General features: G+C 42.4%; 1 protein-coding gene across 2 annotated transcripts; it reads left to right on the top strand.

Annotated features, from left to right (window-relative positions):
- Positions 1-441: 441 nt before the first annotated feature.
- DDX24 (DEAD-box helicase 24) lies at positions 442-17738 on the top strand. 2 transcript variants are annotated; one of them, XM_072864814.1, is made up of 10 exons: positions 442-513; positions 554-595; positions 987-1716; positions 4765-5142; positions 6825-6978; positions 7369-7884; positions 10053-10128; positions 10725-10913; positions 13362-13491; positions 15251-17726. In XM_072864814.1, exons 3-10 carry the CDS (start codon positions 993-995, stop codon positions 15484-15486), a joined length of 2403 nt encoding a protein of 800 aa, XP_072720915.1. In that variant the 5' UTR covers positions 442-513; positions 554-595; positions 987-992; the 3' UTR covers positions 15487-17726. The 2 variants fall into 2 exon arrangements, with proteins under 2 accessions (XP_072720915.1, XP_072720916.1); XM_072864815.1 differs by having other exon boundaries at positions 465-595; positions 13362-13495; positions 15255-17738.
- The last annotated feature ends 3082 nt before the right edge of the window (positions 17739-20820 follow it).

Here is a 20820-nt window from a genome sequence, read left to right as displayed (position 1 = left end):
GCCCCAGCTGGCCCTCTCGGTGAGGGGCAAGCCGAGCCACCGGGCTGCCAGGGCGCCCCGTCCCCCCCGGAGGCACCACCCTCCCCTCACAGCCAAGGCGCGCCTGACGGGCGGCGCGGAAACCCGGCCGCCACCGCCGGCGCTTGCCCTCGAGCCCTTCGCTCCGCAGGGCCGGCTGCCCGCCCCACACGGCCCGCGAAGGGCACGGCGGGACGCTCCCGCAGGGCCAGCCACCGGGACGCACACACGTGGGGAGTGAGGAGCGAGGAGCGGGGAGCGAGGACCAGGACCGGGACCGGCACCTGCGCCGAGCCACCGCCGATCTCACGCGAGCAGCGCACCGCTCCGCACCCCGCCCCCCACCACCGCGGGGGCGCACGCGCACGCCACCTCCTCCCTCCGCCCCGGCACCGCCCCCTGGAACCGCGCTCGCGGGCGCTGCGCAGTGACGTCACGCAATAATGGCGGCGCCCGCGAGCGCACGAGGCGGGCGGTGGTGTTAGCGGGGCCGGCTGTCGGGGAGCGGGGCCGGCTGTCGGGGAGCGGGGCCGGCCGCCTCTCTCCGCTTCTCTCTGTCCTGGGGCTGCAGAGCGCGGTAAGCGCCGGGGGAACCCCCTCGCCCCGGGGCTGCGGGCCGGTGGGACCCCCTCGGGCCTCCTGCGGGTCCCAGCGGGTGCCCGGGGCTCCCGTGTGCCGCAGCGGAGGCTGTGCCGGGCCTTTGGCGGGTGGTACCCGGGGTAGGCAGGGGCGGGAGCGCTTCGCGGCCTGCGGGGATTTATTCCGGCGATTTTAGTTTTATCCCCGGAGCTGTTCCAGGAGCGCGGCTGTAGGCCTGGCCTGCTGTAGTTGTATTGAAGGCCATTCATGTTATTTTCCCCGAAGGACAAGAATTATGCCTTGCGTTCCCGTGTGTTCGAATATCATCAATGTAATCCTAATTCTTTTGATCTGATACCCTGCTTTTTTACCCCCCGCTTTCTTTTTAGGTAAAAATGAAGGCTAAAAAAGGAAGGAGATTTAAATCCTCCTTTAAATTGAAACAAAAAGGCATTGAAGTAATAGGAAAATGGAAAACTGTGCAAATCGACCCCAATTTATTTGCTGATGAGGAGTTTAGAGATATCGTATGCTTGGAGGAACTTACAGAGTACAAACTAGTAAGTTCTTCCAAAGTGGGGAAAGTAAAAGAGACGAAGAGAAAGACTGAGAGTCTTTCAGAAGAAGACAATGAGGAGGAGGAAGAACCTGTCGTCCCTCCCAAAAAGAAAAAAAAACACAAAGATTTGAGAAGCAAAACAGATAAAAGTGGTGATCCTAACGCAACAGAAATTGATGTGCCGGTTGATAAAGAGGCAAAGTGTAACAAAATAATTGAAGCGGCAAAATGTGAAGACCACGGACTTGTGGCTGAGAGCACTTCAAGCACAAAAGATGCTCCAAAGAAAAAGAAGGTAGCTAAAAATAAGGCTTCTCAAGCTCAAGAAGCTCTTCAATCAGTAACTACTTCTAAAAAAGTTAAAAACTGGACAACAGAAGTTTTATCTGCCTCAGCTGATCACAAAGCTGATGTGTCTGCATGGAAAGACCTGTTTGTACCTGAACCAGTGTTGCGGGCCTTGAGCTACCTGGGGTTTAGTGCTCCAACTCCTATTCAAGCCTTAGCCTTGCCTTCTGCCATCCGGGATAATATGGATGTTCTTGGTGCTGCAGAAACAGGTACAGATCTGTTAAACTGGTTGTATATGCTGGGAGCATCCCATCTCCCCTCTTTAAATTCAGCTTATTGTTACGAGTTTTTATATGTAGCAGAAGAAGCATTTATATGTAGGAGAAGAGCTTGTGTCTTCTGCATATTCAATATATTAGTAATGATTCATTGTGAAGTACTAAAACTTTGTAACTTACAAACACAGGACGTTCTGTCTCTACAAAGTACAGTGTGCAAAGCTTTGAAGTCTCAATGAGTTTTTGTGCTTTTGACAGAAGTCTCTTTTTCTGTTGTTTGTCAAATTGTTTCCTATTTTGGGAACTGTAAGGCAATACACTGCAAAGGGCAGAATTATTGAAACGGAGTCATGTTCTAACAGCCTAACTTCTGTGGATGTCCCTATGCCAAGGCAAAGCGGAGAACTGGGTTCCTCTGAACATGGTTCAGTACTAGCTTGGAGTGGTAAATAAATACTAGGCATAGTGCTAGGCATTGTGAATATGGCCTAGGCCTTTATTGTATCAAAACAGGCCCACCCTGTGCCCTGTCTCTGGGCTTGGCCTGTATGTTGTCCCCAGCCCTTCTCACTGCTTGTGTTTGAAGTATTACGTTGATCCGTTAATTGGAGAGGTACTGTCTCTTGTCCCGCTTGTGATCAGCTCATGCCTTTGTCTTTGAGCATTGTGAAATTTGTTATAGCTTCTTTTTTACTTAAACAATGCTGTGAAGTCTCGGAGCATTACTTTCCCTCTAACTTTTTTTGCTGCCCATACCTTTGAAGTTTTGTGTTCTTTAGCAGTGCAACATTTTTTCCCCATAAAAACTAAAAATAGGAAGCACGATTGGAAGCTGCGTTGGTTTAAAGGTTTCCATTGCACTCTTTTCATCTGTTCCAGTTGCCTTCTCACTGCTTGTCTTGTAAAGCCGTTTACTGCTCTTGAACATGAAGGTATAGTAACTAATAAAATATGCAGTCATTTGCATTTTAATTTTAATTAGAAACTAGGCTGGTGCTATTAGCTTTAATAAGATTAGAAGAACCTGCAGGGAGTGTTTCTGAAAATGGAACTGAAAATCTAAATGGTGTTTTTGTGCTTCAAAAAATGCCATTTTGGCAGAGCTGGAAAGCAAATCCCTCTCTAGCTGCAGAATGGAAAGCACAGTTGGTGGCAGGTTGTGTTGTTGCTGTCTAATTTTGCATAACCCTGAGGTAGTATTTATTTTCTTCTTTCATGAAAGAAAGCCAGGTTCTCTCCAGAGAGAGCTCAGTGGGTCATCGGTGTTCCTGTAGAAACTTGAGAGGAGATGTGGACAATTGTCTGTTAGGAAGTGCTGCAGCTGCGAAAGGCTGAAACTGTCCAGTTCTTTTTTCTACGACCTACAGCTTCCCTTAGCATTGGGCCTGAGGGAGGAAGGTGACAGGTGAAACAACTATTCATCTTCTCTCTTGGTAGCAACATAGGGGAGGATGGCAAGATTTTGATATGGCAGTAGATCCTTGTGGAGATCAGATACAGGGAATGTCAAGGCTTGTTTTTGCCATGGATTTAACCAGTTCTGTTCATTACGATGTAGAACTAGTGAAGTTTTTGGTTAAGGAACCAAATTTTATCTCTAAAACCTTACAATCTAAAACAGTTTAAAAGAGCATGAATTAGCTTGAGCTGTAGGATCTGGGGGTACCAAGACATACTTTTCTCCTGGTTTTGCAGGCCTGGCTATGGTATATGATCTGTGTGTTGTGAGGATAACGTGCCCTATGAGGTGATTATTTGTTTAATTCGTGCGTGAATCTAGTGCCTGCAGAATAGTCCTGATTATCACAGCCATAATGTAGCTGGGTGCAGCACTGACATTTGCACCAGTCAAAGTGCATTACATTTACTTGAAGATCAGCAGTGTTCTTCACCTTAAAAACAGATGTTCTGGTAATGCAGAATCTCATTGTACGAGTGCTCTGCAAATGCAGATTATAAACAGTTTCTGCTTCAAGTGCAGAAGTCAGAAGAGACCTCCCAGACGTGCAGAAATGTGGGGAAGTGGATATGAGGAGGCTTTACAGCAGTATTGGTCAGAATACTGGCCTTAGCTGTTTATTAACTAATATTAAGGTTCTCTCCTAAATAGGCAAAATTCTGTGTTGCTGAATTTGGCAAACCGTTATGGGTTTGTGATATGGACAAACGGTGCTCAAGGAATTGAGATGAGATTTCCAGAGGACTGTTTCCCAGCAGTGGCCTGTTACAGGAATGGTGTAATAGTGTCTTGTGCTCTGGATGCTGCTTTGGTGATCAATGAACTGATATTTATGAGAACCTTAACCGGGGTGGATGTGCTACCAGGCTTCTCCTAACATCTTTATTAGAGACAGTTCAGAAGGGAATATGTGGCAGGCATGTGACTTGCAGTTTGTTACAGTGAACCCCTGAAATTAAAGTTAGAGGAGCATTTTTGTATTGTACAACACCCTTCTCTCCAAAGTGGATTATCTGTTTTAAATCAGATTTATGTGTTTTGATTATAAAAATGTGAGGTGGTGATAGATCAGGAAATTAGGCAGTGGAGTATTTCAAAATACAGTTTCTTAGAAAGTCATAAATACAGTGCTCTAAATTGAAGATGGAAGTGAATCCTTCAAGTACATTCCAGTTTGTCCTTGGCCTCATTTGCTATTCCTTTATTTGGAGAACATTGATCAGAACTGTCAATTAGGGCATGCTATTCTCCTTACGGGCATACAGTTCTTTAAAAATATCTTGGCTGCAACTGCAGCTTTTAAAAACCACTTTCAGAACAAATGAATCTGCCTGACCTGCTAGAGATTGGAAAAATACCTGTTCCCCAGGAAGTATGCTATTGGTGACCTCAAGGAGATGTATAAAGGGAACAGGAGAAAAGATGCTATTGCTGCAGGTTTCTGGTCTTCTAAAGATCAAGCGTTTGTGTCTGTTACAACTGTATGTTTTAAGAACAGTGTGTGATTGGCTGTTGTTTTTCTTCTCTTTTCAAATAAATGACTTGTCGGTCTGTATTATGCTTCTTGTTTGTTTTTTTAGGAAGCGGCAAAACGCTTGCATTTGCAATTCCAATGATTCACTCTGTGCTGCAGTGGCAAAAATCAAATAGCTCAACAACCAGAAATGACAGTGTTTCTAAAGAGTCTCATCAGCATCATGATGAAACAAGATGGGAAAATGAGGATGAAGCAGAAAAACTAACCCATCAGCACGGTGAAGATAGTGGGGATGAAGATGAAGCATCTTTCACAACAGGCTGTGTGAAGGTGCTGGAAAATTTTGAATTTGATTCCAGTGGCGAGACACATACTGTTGGCTCCCATAAAAAGAGACCTCTTTTAGGACTGGTCCTTACTCCCACAAGAGAATTAGCTGTACAAGTAAAACACCACATTGATGCAGTTGCAAAGTTTACAGGTATGTAGACCCCATGGGCCATGTCCCAGATTACGCTGGGTTTGGATCTTGGCATTGGTGTTGAGTCAGAACGTGTGCCACAGTTTCTTCCGCATCATAAAATTGGGGTGGCTTTTGAAGGGTTAGGGTTCGTAGTCACTGATGTTTGAGAAATGCATTAAGATTCTTCAGTGACATGCACGTGGAAGTAAACAGTTAATGTGGGATATTTTGCTTTAAAATGTTTCTTCCTTCAAATAGCTATTGACTTGTGCTTTAGCAACACAGAATCAGTATTAGACACAGCTAACTTTGTCCTGGTTTTGGGTGATGTAGGTTATATATAAAAAATAATTTAATTATATATATATTTTTAATATATTGCATAATTTCATTCTTTCACAGATATATCAATCTATATAGATAATAGATGTACATATCTCTCTATATATCATTTTGCTCTATAAGAAAAAAAAATATGGCCATAGATTTTAAGGGTAGAAGGCATTGCTGGATTGTCTGACTTACCTCTGAGAGCAGTCAGGCCACAGCGTATTGCTGGGTAACATGCCTGATGAAAGCAATTCCATCCTGTTCCTTTCTCTTCCAAACCAAAGGTCAGCACATGTGTTAAGTGAATGCTTGAGGATGTGAAACTGTTCAAGATGGGGAGAATTGGGAAACAACTCCCCACTTCTCCAACAGTAGTAATTGTTTATTTATTGAAGAGGATATGTAGTGCAGTGAACTGCTTTTAAGCACATCTTCCTTTGGTGTCTACACGTCCTGCTGTGCTCATCAGTCTACAGCTGATTACAAGGCTAATTTTAACTCCTAGCCTGAAATAATCAATTCATGTCAGTACAGTTCTGAAAGGAGCTATGCTATTTGTGTGTAAAAATCTGCTGCCCAAGTGATGTATAGTTGCTGCAGCAGGAGAGAAATTATGTTTTGATGTGGCCTTTCTTTATTGTCTCAAACTCACTTCGAAAAAAATCCCCACCTGGAATCATGGGGTTCCACAAGTAGTAGGGAAGAGAGATCTGTGTCAGCTTGGATAATGGAGGAATCTTGCACAGTAGCATTGAGTTTGTCATGGGCCAGTGTATTCTTTGAAGAAGGAGGATGAAATAAGCCATGTGTGGAGTCTGTGCTTCCAAAGCTAAACTCCTTTTAGTACTTGAGCAAATTGCTTAAAGCTAACTTAAGGTCTCTGCGCTACAGTGCAGTCCGGAGAATAATTAATTGCGAGGGAGCATTCTTGTTAGGATTATTCCATAGCAAATGAGCAGTTATTAGCAAGACAAGCATTTCTCAGTCTTATTCTTGGAGGGGCCTGCTGGTTATTCATAACAGGAACATGCTTGTTCATGCAGATATAATTGACAAAACATGAGATTCTGAAACTGGTAAACAAAGCTAACAGCTATGGAGGACATACGTGGTTCTTCCTGCTATTGGAAGACAGGTGCACTAAAAGAAAGACTACTTTATTTTTGGTATCTAACTATAATGAGGATTTTTCTGTAAAATTGAGGGCATTGCTGCATGTTCAGTGTTATATAAAACCCCTGAAGTTTTCTGGCCAAAATGCTTGCTGAAAGTTGCGGTATAGACTTTTTAAAATACTTCTTTGAGTGGATGTATGTAAAGATGTTCACTGATAAATTAGTGAGATAAAAACTATTACTTATATGTTCTAGGCATTAAGACTGCAATTCTGGTTGGAGGCATGGCTGCACAGAAGCAAGAACGTGTACTGAATCGAAAGCCAGAAATTGTCATTGCAACCCCAGGCCGTCTGTGGGAGTTAGTTAAAGAGAGACACCCACATCTTTCAAATCTTCGGCAGCTCAGGTAAAGGTGCCTTTTAGACTAACTGCTGGATACTGAACTGGGCGTCACTGCATATTGATTATGTTTACTAACTGATTAAATAATTTAGACTATGTAAAATCATTTATTTCTTTGCCAGAGTATTTTATTGAAATGCACAGTGGTTATATTGATGGAAGGAAATACCAAGTAAAGCCAATAGCAAAAACCTCACTTTCCCTTTAGAAACCTGATTTTTCAAAAAGAAATGTGGAAGGCTGCTGTAGCTACCCCGGCATACCTGGCGTTCCTTTGGGGTTTTACAGGCAGAACTTCCCTTATATGTTTAGCAGGAAAAGTTCTTTTTGAAGTGTATCAGATTTGTATTTATCTGCACAAGTCTATTTTTACTGTGTGTTTTCTATTTGACAGGTGCCTTGTGATTGATGAAGCAGACCGAATGGTTGAGAAAGGTCACTTCTTAGAGCTGTCTCAGTTGCTGGAAATCTTAAATGATTCACAATATAACCCTCAACGACAGACTTTTGTTTTTTCTGCCACTTTGACTTTAGTCCATCAGACTCCCACAAGAGTTTTACAGAAAAAGAATGCTAAAAAGATGGACAAGAAGACCAAACTAGAATTGTTAATGGAAAAAGTAGGAATAAAGGGCAAACCCAAAGTGATAGACTTAACAAGGAAAGAGGCTACTGTTGAGACTCTGACAGAAACTAGAATCCACTGTAATACAAACGAGAAGGACTATTATCTCTATTACTTTCTTCTCCAGTATCCAGGAAGAACCATGGTCTTTGCAAACAGCATAGACTGTGTAAAACGCCTCACTTCTCTTCTCACGATCTTAAATTGCGATCCTCTTCCTTTGCATGCCAACATGCACCAAAAGCAAAGGCTGAAAAACCTGGAAAGGTTTGCTGAGCGAGAAAGGTGAGTTTATTTTCTACTTCCTAGTAGAGAAGAAAAGAAATTGTGTTAAAGGGTAGTGGGGAGAAGAAACAGCTCTATTAGAGTAGGAGCAGGTTGGGAGAGTTAGCTGAGCATGCAAGTCCCCTGTTCATGAGCCCAGGTTATTAATGATTAAGGATGAGGTTTCACAGGATGGTTGAGGTGATGAACTGGAGCAAGTGCAGTGGAAGGCCACCAAGATGGTCAAGAAGCACTTGCTCTGCAAGGGGAGAGGCTGAGGGCACTGGGTTTATATCACCTGGGAAAAAGACTTTGTGGGGACCTAATAGCAGCCCTCCGATATCTTAAAGGAAGGTTATTGAGAAGATGGAGCCAGGCTCTTCACAGTGGTGTGTGGTAGGTGGATGAGAGGATAACAGGTGCGAGTTGAAATGAGAGATTCAGCCAGGATATAAGAAAGAGCTTTTTCTCTGTGAGGACAGTCAGGCATTGGAACAGGCTGCTTTTTCTCGGAGGTTTTTGAGGCTCAGTTGGATAAAGCCTTGAGCAACCTGGTCCAGCCTTATAGCTAATCCTGCTTTGAGGATGATGTTGAACTAGAGACCTCCTGAGGTCCCTTGGAGCCTGAATTATCCTATAGTCTGGCAGCTCATTGATGGTGAAGGAGCTGTCACTTGCCCTGTTTTCAGCCATATGCTTTTATAACCATCCTGCACACCTCTCTGCCCCTGTGCCCTTGGCTCTGCAGCTCATTTGATCCTTCTGTAAGTTGGTTCATCTCACTAAGCCATCACAAAACTAACCACTTTTTGCTGGGTTAGGGTTTTGCGGGTTTAGTTAGATGAATTAGCTTCTGGAGGGTCACGGTATCCTAGAGCAATGCAAGAGTTGTGCAGTTGTGCAGGCACTTGTGCCTGTCAGCAGCAGTGGGCAGTCAGGTTTACCCAGGCAGGCCTGTCCTGCCATTTAAGAGTTACTGTTTCCTGCTGGCTTTGGGCTGGCCTTTGGAAGTACCGAGACCACCGACCTCCTTCCATAATCCAGAAGCCTCACAGTTTAGTCCTGCTGTGAAGTGCTGCCTGCTGTCTGACTGTGTGGGAATTTGTACCTTGGTAATAGACTCAGGCAGGGAGAACAGAGGTTGAATTGCCGTGATAGATCTGTAGTATCCCTTGGCAAAATGTACTATCAATAGCATTGGCCTAGGCCAGATGGTGCGTTTTCAGAGACTGCAGATTTTCAAGGCAAGAAGAAATCTGTGAGACCAGCTATCACGGCCTCCTGCAGATTGCAAACTGTAGAATTTTCTCCGTTTATCTCTGCTTTGAACCTCATAGCAATAGAGTGTGCAGTCAGATGCCATAAAATCTTAACAAATTCCTGTTACCTACAAGTAACTTGTTTCAGTTGCTGGGAGATTTTTTAAAAACTAATTGTTCCGTACCCTAGGGAGACTGGTCTCTGTAGTGGACGGTTTATATAAAAGAATGACTTTGAGTAGTTCTTAATTTCTAGGAGTAAGGAGAAATACTAATTGTCAGAACAGAATGCCTCCCCTTTATATTTCTAGCTTTTAATTTACTGAGAGAACTTCGAGTGCAACTTGGTAGACATATTTCAGCCCCAAAAAGCTGTTAATTAAATCTATAATGTTAATAATGTGATTTTTCTCAACTGGTGAAACTTGTGATATCTTTTGGCAGGACAGAAAGGTTCAACTGTGTTAATGGTATGGTCATATCAAGCTAAAGATATTTTTAAACCCAGCCTGGGCAGAGCACTGAGAAATGTCATGAAGGGGAGCATACCCCCCTGCCAAGTGGTTGGATTGGGTCATTGAATAGCAATTTGCACTAGCGTTCCTGTGAATTGGGAGAGAAGAAAAGCATAGGAAAACAGGATCCAGCAAGATAGTGAACTTCTTTATTGGAAACAGAATAGACCTGCTGAAGATAACATTTGCATTTTTTTCTTTTACTTTAAGAATTGCTGTTTCAAGACTGCCTCTGATGTAATATTGGGTATCATTTTCTGTGAGGGCAAACAAATAGCATATTTCCAGCAGATGATATAGTACAAATCTGTTCCTTAAATTGCTGTGGTAGAATTCTAGGTCGCTGTATTTTATGTTCCTTGGCAGATGGTTTACTCTTCAATTTTATGCTCATTAAATGTTACCACTTTCTCAGCTGTGTCCTCCTGACAACAGATGTTGCAGCTCGTGGTCTTGATATTCCCAACGTGCAGCATGTCATCCACTACCAGGTTAAATATTTTTAATGTTTTTGCTTTTACTGTTTTGGTTTTGAAATAAGCTTTTGCTGATCCAAACCCTGAACACTATAAAGCTGTGATTCTCGGTCCTGTGTATAGTATAGTTGCAAGTACAGAGATTTAATCATTATTAATTTAACTGTCCTGTAGTGCTTTGTACTTAAGGATCTCATTGCTGCAGTGACTGACTGTGGTAGGTAGCACTTCATGAATGTGTGATTATAAATGAGAAATGACATAACAGATATGATTCCCCTTGCTTTTTCTTAACTTTCATATCCAAAGTTGTCACATGACTCAGCCCTGTAACTCTTCTCTGAGGACACATATAATTTTTTCCTGCTTTGCAAATGAAATGGCAGAGGGTCAGAAGTTAGGAGAGACTCACAAAAGATTATGCAAGGAAGAATACTGGACCAGAGAACAAAAAGTGTCTCCAGACATCATCTTTTACTTTACCTTCAGCTGTGTTACATGCAATGTACCGTGTATATAAAAAACAATATTCTCTGGCAACCTCTTGGCATGACAGGCTGCTGCTGCTAGCTTTCCATGGTCAGCTTCATGGTTTTTCTGAATATTTGCAGGTTCCTCGTACTTCTGAGTTGTACGTACACAGAAGCGGTAGAACAGCCCGAGCTGCCAACGAAGGCCTTAGCCTACTGCTGATTGGCCCTGATGACTTGATCAACTTTAGGAAAATTTATAAAACATTGGAGAAGAGTGAAGAGCTGCCATTTTTCCCAGTTGAAACCAAGTGCATGACTTCTATCAAGGTAAAGAAATAAGTCTCTTTGCAGCCTGAGTAGTTGCTTGCTTACTTGTATTACTGTCTTACCCATCACGTTCTTTACACGTTACAGATGAAATCTACTCTTCAGGACATGGATTTGAAAATGAAGTTAATCACACTTTGTCTTTTTTTAAGCAATATTTGTGATTTCTCCTCAATAACTGGCCCAAGAGAGGTGTTCAAACATAAACATCACTTACATTTTTCTTGCACATTGTTATGTAGAACTTCTCAAGACTAGATTCCCAAAAACAGTTCAGGGAAGTAAGTATGTTTTGTGGCTGGGGAGCTGGGATGGCTCTGTTAAGTACATTGTTTAAAGCCTCTTGTGTTAGGAGCAGACTAGAGAACAGTAGCAGGTCCAGGGATCTTCAGTGGTCTTCATCTGCCTCTTCTCAGTTGAAGTAACGAGTTGTCTGCTTTTCTAAAAGTTCCTATACTGTGAGGCCACAGCTGCTACTGAACCCTGTCAAACCAGGTATGTTTCCTTTTTCTAGGTTATTGCCCGTTTTGAGGAGAATTCGGTCATTCACTAACTCACAAGAAAGCTAATGGTTAGGATTTACAAAACAATATACTTTAGAAAGCATCTAGTCACCACAAATTTTCTGCTTCTTGAATAAGGGGCCATTTCATGTCTCAGTATTCTCTTAACGGTTTGGGTGACATCAGCCATGTACAGATGGGACATATTTAAATACTGCATTTGAAAGGAATCCAGCTGGGGTTGGAGTGTCTGAATATTGCACAGTCATTGAGAACAGGATAAAAATGCAAGCAGTCAGATAATGCAACAAATATCTTCTTTAAGGTATTCTGGTTCATGCTTATGCAGTTGGCTTGGACTGGCAACAGTGGTATCCTCACCTTGCAAATAATGTCAGCAAGTTTCAAAGCCCAGGCTTGCTGCAAATGGGGTATTCAGTGTGAATCTTTCAGGAGATGCAGCTTTCTGAAAGAGGAAGAAAATCAAATAAATGCTTCCACAGACTCATTTTTCCCCTCTTGGTGGTAACAAAGAGAATTTGATTCCCCCCCCCCCCCCCCCCCGCGTCTTTCCCCCCACCCCCTTCCGCCCACCAAATGTTTCTGGTTACTGAAAGAAATCTGTTGTTTTTAGAGTGTTTCTTCAGAGGTCCCTTCTGTGTTTCTTGATGAGTAGTTCTTGGCTCTTATCATGCTCTGTCAATTAATGGGCAAATAAATATTGTTTCCACACTTAATTTTTCCTGTCACCATCTCACGATCTTCTCTCCTATCCATAATAGTGCTCCTCTCCCCAGAAAAGGTGTCTTTGTAATTGTAATTACAGGACTCCAGCCTCCTAGGCCCTTCGCATGGTCAGGTCTCATTTACACTTTGCCCTCGGCTTAATCACAAAGCCATTGTAGTTGGAACTAATAGCGCTGCTGGTTCTTTATGTCTGTCCCTTTGGCATGCTCCTTTGCTGGTTCTGCATGCCTTCACTCATGTTCAGGAAAAGTCTGAAGGTATTTCACACTTGAGAGGAATAGAATTGGTGAACCAGGGTAGAGGAGAGACCAAAAGAGGACTCAAGTTCTACAAAGATGGAAAAACTATTTAAAATTTCTTGTAATGATCTAAGGAGAAGTGACTGACTTGTTTTATTAGTCAACTGCAACTTTAATTTCCTCTCTCTCTGTGTGTTTTAATTATCCTGGCAGTTCTGGCTGGTGATGTTACTGTGGGGTGGTCAGAGTGTCCTGCACAGGGTTTTGTGCAACCGCAGGCACATTCCAAACAGCAGAACTTGCTGCTGGGCTGATTATTATTTACTGTCAGTGCAGATTTTATTTCCATAATGAATAAGGTATTTAAGACAGCTTGGCCCAGCTGGAAGGCTGCAGGTCAGGTTAGGTTTGCTGGACATCTTTGTTCCACTTATGTGCAGCTGGGAAGAAAGACAGGACATTTTGTCCTATGCCTAAACAAGATCAGGTGCATTTCTGAAAACATGACTGGCTCCTTCCATATGGCCTGCAGGAGCTTACTTCTTCAGAGTGGGATGAAGCTAGCAGCTGCCCCTTATTGCTGAGACTAGTAACTTTACGATCCAGTTGTACTATGTAAATATGTAACTTGGAAATGATTGGTATCTGAATCATGGTTTGTCCTTGATGTCTCTGAAGTGTTTGTAATGATTCGTTTAAAGCATCAGGAGTTAACGTTCAGGCATGGTTAGTAGTTGAGATGCTTTAGAGGTCAGATTCTGTCGTGGATTTGAAGAAGGAAAACACTTTAGCAAATGATGACGTCTTTATTATGTGGGGCATCTGCTGGGACAGCAGTAGGGAACAAAAGTGTCTCTGCACCTCAGTTGCATTGTAATGCATGCTCTGAAACGCTGATTCCGCTAAAGTGCCTCACATTTAAAGCTGATCATAATGTCTAAAATGTACTTTTGTTGCAGGAGCGGATGAATTTGGCACGACAGATTGAGAAGGCAGAATTTTTCAACAGTCGGGCAAAGCAACACAACTCCTGGCTCCAGCAAGCTGCAGAGGCTCTTGAGATTGATCTTGATGATGACATGTTTATGGGCAAGTAGAAACGCTTGTTTATGGGTATGCTTAGTTGTCCCATAGCACTGGTGTCCAGAAGAAGCCCCATCATGGCAGAGGAACTCTTAAAACCTGCAGGGCGGAAGAGGAAGGAAAAGAGTGTCATTAGTTAGTATGTGGTGTTGATGGTATTTTCAGGATGATTGTGCAGTAGATAGTGCCAGAGCTGAGGGAGTGAGGTGTGACAATTATGGCAAGTCACAGACAAGTCCACATGTCATAGGACAAGAACTGTTTAGCTTCTGGCAAACATCTTAGGGTAATATAACAGCCCAGTATCCTGCTTGAGTCTTGTCCCCTCTGTGTCAAAGAAAAAGCTGTTTCTCCACTTCTGCTTATCTCCCCCACCCCCCTGTAGTCAGCAGGACAGGAGCTTGACAGCTCTGTGTGGGAACACCCAGGAAACACTAGCAAACACCAAAAATTGTGTGAGCCTTATGTAGGTTGAGTTGTGTGGGCTAAATAGCCAATACTTACATTCAAGTTGCTGAGGTTTTTGGTGGTGTGTTGGAAGTAAATAATTTCTTATATTTTTAAAATTAATTGTTCTGCAGGCTGTGCCTGAGAGAATGTGTAGGGCTGTGCAACTACAGGTGCCTATTAGTTCAATGCCATGAAGCTTTGCACTGCTTAAATGCACTGTAAAATGCCATATTGTGTTCAAATTTTAGGAGCTGAAGGTATGATTTCCTACCAGTTCTTTGAAGGCATGCTGAATTAGGGGTGCTGCCTGGGTCACTTCAGCTTAAGCTGTCTCTAACCTGTTAGCTGCTAAATAGGCAGATGCCTTAATTTTGAAACATGTTCAGATTAATTTTTTTCTTTCCTTTATTCATGGCTGGACTAGCTTGTTCTAACCACTTTGCAAGTAAGCACTAATTGTCTCTGTCCAAACTGTTCAGGAGCGCTCTCAGATAATTAGCACTCTGCTGTCTTGTTTTGACATAATCTGAGTATGCTGTGCTTTGAAATGAGTTTCAAAACAGCACATCCAGTCCAAGTAAGTTGTGGCTCTCGAGTGAAGCACTTTGTAATTGCCACCCAGAATCTTGCCAGATTCATGCTTTAAAATGTATTCAGTCTCTGATTCTTCTGTAGCTTGTTGGAGACCAATTAAAATCTCAGTTGTTCCTCCCATAAATGAAATGCCTCTTACATTGTTACAAAGGATTTAGTAATGTCCTTTCAATTTACATTACAGCAATCTTGAATTCATTTATTTTCTCCAGTTCAGGCCTCTGACCATATTAACTATCTCCAGTTTTTTCTATGCCCTTCTTTCTCCTATGTTATTAAATCTGAGCACCTTATTGGTTTTTATGTGTAAGGAGGAAAGGGCTTCCTGTTGTACAGGTGCTGAAATGAGGCATGCATAAAGTAACGAAGTACACAGAAGAAGCTTCTGCCTGAGCTAGAAGCCCTGGGTTAATACCTTATCTTCTGGGCCCCCTTTCCTTTTGTTCCTGCATCTGTTCTGGGTTGAGAGCAAACTGAATGATTTAGCAGAATGATACCTGGGGTATAGGTACCCAGTAGGCAGGATTCTTCTTGATCTTGTTATCTTGTGGGCTGAAAGTGTCACAGATGACTGGAAGATTGTATGGGAGTTGTGTGACCTTGTTACAGAGAGAAAGATGAGATTAGCGTCTGGCCCTAGCACTGCAAAAGCCTGGTGAAAGAGGCTGATGCAAGTTCTTCTCTTGTTGTAACGTTCTGTATCTTTGATTTCTGCTCCAAGGAAGAAAAGCTAGTGAGCAAGAAGAAAGCCAGAAGCAAAAGATGCTGAAAGGGATGAAAAAACAACTAAAACATATGTTGTCCCAGCCACTGTTTAAAGTCCTTATGAAAACCAAGTACCCAACACAGTCCGGAAAACTACTCCTGCCTCAGACGTCAGTGGGTATTTCAGAATCTGCTCTGGGTACCGTGTCCAAACAACAAGCCAAGAAGAAGAAATCAATAAAATTAAATTAGATAACTGAGCAAGATCACTCAGTGCGACGGAAGCAAGGACAATCCTTATCAAGGCTGTCAGTGCTTATGGAAGGACTCAGCTAGAAGACACATAGTGTCAGAGGATGTTGCCTGTGTCTTGGTTGTGCAGGCACAAAGCAAAATGTTGATTTAAAGGGCTCTGTTAACATGTGGTTGGTTATTGTTGAATCTTGTCTTGGATCTTGTTTACTTACATTATTACTTATGTTTTCTTACTCTCTGTATTAATAGAAGTCAATTAGTTTTGAAATAGTTCTGTTTATTACTCCTTTTTGTGAGATGGGTAAAAGTTACTGGGTAAAATTCACTGTGGGCATACTCTAATGATAAAACTTGATTTGAATTTTAATGTCCTTAAAGGCAAGGGGAAGGTAGGCTGTATGCAGTCTGAGTACAACCTGAGCTGGTGGTAATGGGAGGTTTGGCTTTTACTGCAGCTAGTTCAGTGAGAAAAGCGGCAAAAATAGGTAGTGTTACCAGCAGGTCTACAATTCCGGATATGGAAATCTCTCCCAGTTTTCTTTCTCCTCTGATAATATTTCTTTGTTCTTTTCTCCACTGGATCTAATTCCCTTAGTCCTGTGTTAATATGTTTTAGAATGTGCAAAAAAAAGTCCAGGTGGCAATGGGCCAAGACTGACCTTTGGAGATGTGTAGATTTTCAGTGTTGCTACTCAGTGTTTTCTTAATTTAGTATTTGGACTTAAGTTTGTATTTGAAAACATGTTAGAACCATGACCTTTGCTTTAATGGAAAAGATGATGATGTTGTGAAATGCCACTTTTGAAGAGTGGTTCCTGATAATTATGCTTTTAAATAATTTTAACCTGACCTGGGCAAATAATTTTTAAAACTATTTTTAAAAATACATCAGAAAAATATATTTCTAATTTTTGTTAAATTATATCTGCTATAAAACCCAAAGCCTGTGTCTGTTTTCAATCACTTGAGATTTCTAAATTCCTCATAGCTGATGCCCTTTGCACTTAGCATGCAAGGAGAGGGGAAAAGCACCAAAAGGTAAGACATAGCAGTGGGATCTGTATTGGTGGGAGCACAGGGAACCTTTACCTACCAGCTCTAGATCGGGCTGAGGTTTTGTGTCTCATACAGTATAGAACCAGTGTCACTGCCATGATAGGAGGCATCAGTTTACTCAGGTAGTCGAAGAGAAATTTATCTATGGAGTTGAGTGCCCCTTCCAATCACTTGCTGGTTGTATGAGAATAGCAAACTCTACTCTTTTATCTATGTAAACAATTGAAGGCACCCTCTACTCCCCCATCTCTGGAGGGCTTTTCTCTTGCTTCCTTGCATTACTGAAGAAGAGCTGTGACAATTTAACCATAAGCATATGGAGCTTATCAGTTATGTATGAAGCTTTCCTTGGAACGCACTGTTTGTCTCGTGCCCTTCAGAGTAGAGGGGGGAAGTTTGGGGGAGGAAGAGATGCTAAGGTTCTGTTTCCTCACTGTGTGAGAAGATGACACATCTTTGGAGTTAATGTGACATATGAAAAATAAAAACAAGAATTTAAAGAAAGTTCCTTGTAAGGAAAGCTGAAAAAAGGAACTGAGCAAAGGCAAGCACACCCTCATTCCTTTTCTGTGCCATCTTAATCACATTCTTACATTATGAAACTTGCATTGGTTTCACATGCCTGAATAGATTGAAGTCCGGGTGGGCCTCTTCTGCATCTTGTGATGTATTTCTGCTTACAATTCATCAGCAAAATCAAGGCTGGATCCTGACACTAGAGCTCTGCATCTCCTCCCTTGTCTGAAAACCTGCATGAGGTAGGACAGTTTTGGCAATTTCTAATTCCACGTGATCATGAGAACTGAATTGGGGGACTGAGACTGTTGTTATTTCCTCTCTATCAATGCTCTGAAGTTTTTCAGCTGCTTCTGTTTCCCTGTGTTTAACAACCTAGTTCTTGCACTCCCACCCCACTGTCTTGCTAAGTCTCCCCAAGATGGAGCGTGACACTTCTGCCCTTCTCCTCGCCTTCTTCATGCTCACCTGTGGCATGCTCTGCTGATGGTTTTCTCCTGCAGCCTCTGATATGCTCAGCATGAGCTCTCAATGCTTAATCTACTGATGCTGCACCCCCACAGGAGCTCAAGCTGAGACTGGACCCTAAAAATATCTCAGTGTCTTAAAAAGAATACTTGTCTAGCGGTCTGAAAGCTCTCTTGTGGCTGCCTGCTTTGCCTTGTCCTTATCTTACCAGGATACCCTGAGTCTTCTACCTGGAGGAAAAACCTTATATTTGCTTTAGCTAATTTAAACAAATTATTAAGCAGTAACTGGAAAATATTACCACTTAGCTGCCCTCCTCCAATGTGAACCAGGTTACTGCAGGAAGAGAGGAAGGCAAAGGATAATGTTTTCTCCAGCTCTGATTATTTGTATGTGTATCACTGGTGCAAATTAGACATGAAGAATTTTACATCAAGTGCATATGGGCAATTTAATTTTGGTATTTAATGAAATATGTAGTATTGAATGGTTTCTGTAATGGTCTACTGGCACAGCAGTTACACTAAGGCCTCAAACAAGTACTCTTGTATTTTGTGGCAGCTTATGTCTGCTAAAATACCCGTTAATTAAAGGACTAATTAAGTCTATTTTGTCTGTAACAGCAACTTCCAAGTAGATTAATAAAAGTGTGAGTTCAGTAGAGTGTTGGTAGAGGCCAAGCTGATACAGAGCAACCAGTACTACATAAAAGAAAACCGAACCCCTAATAGCTTCTGAGCCTTCATTTTTATTTTGTGAATACGTGGGGCCAGTTGACCTCATCATTGCTGCAGAGTTCCTGAAATTCATACGCATATCAAGAGAAGGAAGAGTCCCTGTAGTTTAAGACATCTGCTGAGGAGATAGTTTGGACAGGATCTCGCATATTGGATAGCAAAGTTTCCTGACATTCCCCTAGCCTTTTCTTTCTGTCCTCTCCTGTATGTAATAAAACAGCAAGTTAGCAAAGCAGAAGCTGGAGCGCTGCCTTGCCATATGCCAGCAGCCCAGGCACACGGCTGGCCATGTGGCATAGGGGAGGTAATTTGCACCTAACTGAGAAAAGGCCGGGTACCACAGGCTTACCGCAGTCAGTCTGTGTATCCAGGTCTGTAACGGGTAAAGAAGGAAGGAAAAGGACACTTCCTGATGATCTCGCCTCATACTGCCTGATCCCAGGGGGGAAATCTGGTAGGAAACACTGTGCTTTCTTGAGTGTTAAAACACCTACTGCCTTGTCCTGCGCTAGCAGGGTGCGTTTTGGGTGCCTGAGCGATTCCAGATTGTTTGATGAATGGCTTGGTGAAGGAGGGAGCTCAGAAGACCATGAGTTGAGTGACTAGTAACAGACTGATAATGTAGCAAGCAAAAATATGTAAGTGACATCCAATAGTCCTTACAGAGAAGTAGGATGTTGTCAGAGGTCATAGGATTGGGGATAAGAAGGGAGGCACCAGACAGAAGGGCTCTCTTTTAGGAAATGGTCCTGATTCTGTAATCCGCTATAGATACCTGCCAACCCCCTTCTGATACTCAGGCAGATGTTGTCTGATATTTTTCTGGCCCGTGTGAGATTTCCTATTCCAGCTTCCTTTTGTGAAAGGTACTTCAAGGCTTCAGTGTTTTCTCAAGTCAATCAAAAACCCCTCATGTGGTTGGCCTCCCAGAGTGGATAAGAAAGAGGAAAGTAATCTGTGACTCCAGAGGCAAGTTCATTGGCCTGGGGAAGCAAGTGAACAGAGCTGCTATGCTTGTTTGTCTTGGAGTTCAGCAACTCTTGCTGTGAAACTGGAAGAAATTGCAGCCTGTTTCCAGAGCAACCAACTTCAGAAGGTACAAATTGCCAAATTTCTATAGGTGAGGGCTGCAGTTACAGAACACAGACCCAAATCCTGGGTTGGAAAAGAGAAAGGGCACTGCAATGTACACATAGGCTTTGGTACCACTGGGCTAATTAGAGGTCTGCTGTTCTTTTATTATTGATGTAATTATATCAGTCTAATCAGTAGTGTGGATGCTTTTATAGGAGTAGAGTTTATTTTCCTTTCCTAATAGGAATACCTACACCAGTATAAGCAATTTTAGTACTGACAGGTGTTTTGGATTTATGCATGCTGGCCACCATAACAGGGTCTGACCCTCGGATCCCGCTGATTAATGTAAAGTCCAAATGAAGGTTTCCAATTCCTCTTTTATTAGTTCTCAGGTTCCAGCTCCAGCTGGGTGCCTCCGGAGAGGGACCTCTACCCCCGATCACGCCCCTCAGTTATACCCGTACCACCCATCAACCGATCCCCAAGTCCAATCACTTAATTCTGGTCGGTGGTCTCTTGATTTCTTACTGGTTTTCGCTGTCGCTGGGCTGGCCGCCTTCTGCAGTTACCTCATTCTCTTGGAAGTGTTTCCTTGGTCCTTGTCTTCTGCATTCTGCTTGCATCTGCTGGATTCAGCCAGTTCTGCGTCAGCGGCATTAGTTTGATCACAAAGCTTGCTCCTGGTCAGTTCTTGCGGCCTAAGGCTTCAAGTACTTCAGCTACTAGTGCTAAGCTGCTAATGCTAAGTTAGGCTATTCAGAGAGCAGAACACAGTTAATCAAATTTCTTCTATAACAAAGGAATATAACCCTATTAGATTTCTGCACCAGTATTAACAGTGCTGTAAGGTGCAAGGTATAAGGTGCAGTCATTTCAAACTGTTTCTTATAGTGTTTCTAAGCTGGCTCAAGTGAGGTCATTTCCATCCTCTCAGTTCTGGGATGACCTCACAGTGTGGTTTTCTTGGCAAGTTAAATAAATTGTGAGAATTAAATTTGCTGAAATATTTTTCACTGTTTTTCTTCATTTTCCTAGATTCTCAAAATCTCTTAAGTTCCAGCTGGGAAAAAAGTTTATTCGTGCACATATATACATGTATAAACATGATTGGAAAGTATGTCCCTTTCATCACAGAAGTTTTCAAAAGTCTATTTTCTAGTACATCATTCGATTATACATGTGTATACACATACACTCAACGTGACCTAGCTTTTAGCTAATACAACTACATGTATTTATATAAGAACAAAGTACTGTCATTCACTCCCCCCCTCCCAGGAGTTGTTTGTCTCATTCATTAAAAAATGAAGAGTACATTTACCAGATGATAAATAAATGAGAGCTGGAAAAAATTGTTGTCATTACACATTTCAAAAGAAACAAGAAAATCTCAATGTTCAAACTCAACTAAATCTCAGCCAAAAAAATGCACCTTCCTTTAAGCCTTGAAACAGGATACCTGATATTAACTTATCTT

Source organism: Ciconia boyciana, chromosome 6, assembly GCF_034638445.1.
Source record: "Ciconia boyciana chromosome 6, ASM3463844v1, whole genome shotgun sequence".
Taxonomy (NCBI): domain Eukaryota; kingdom Metazoa; phylum Chordata; class Aves; order Ciconiiformes; family Ciconiidae; genus Ciconia; species Ciconia boyciana.
This window is presented reverse-complemented; position numbering and strand designations above follow the sequence as displayed.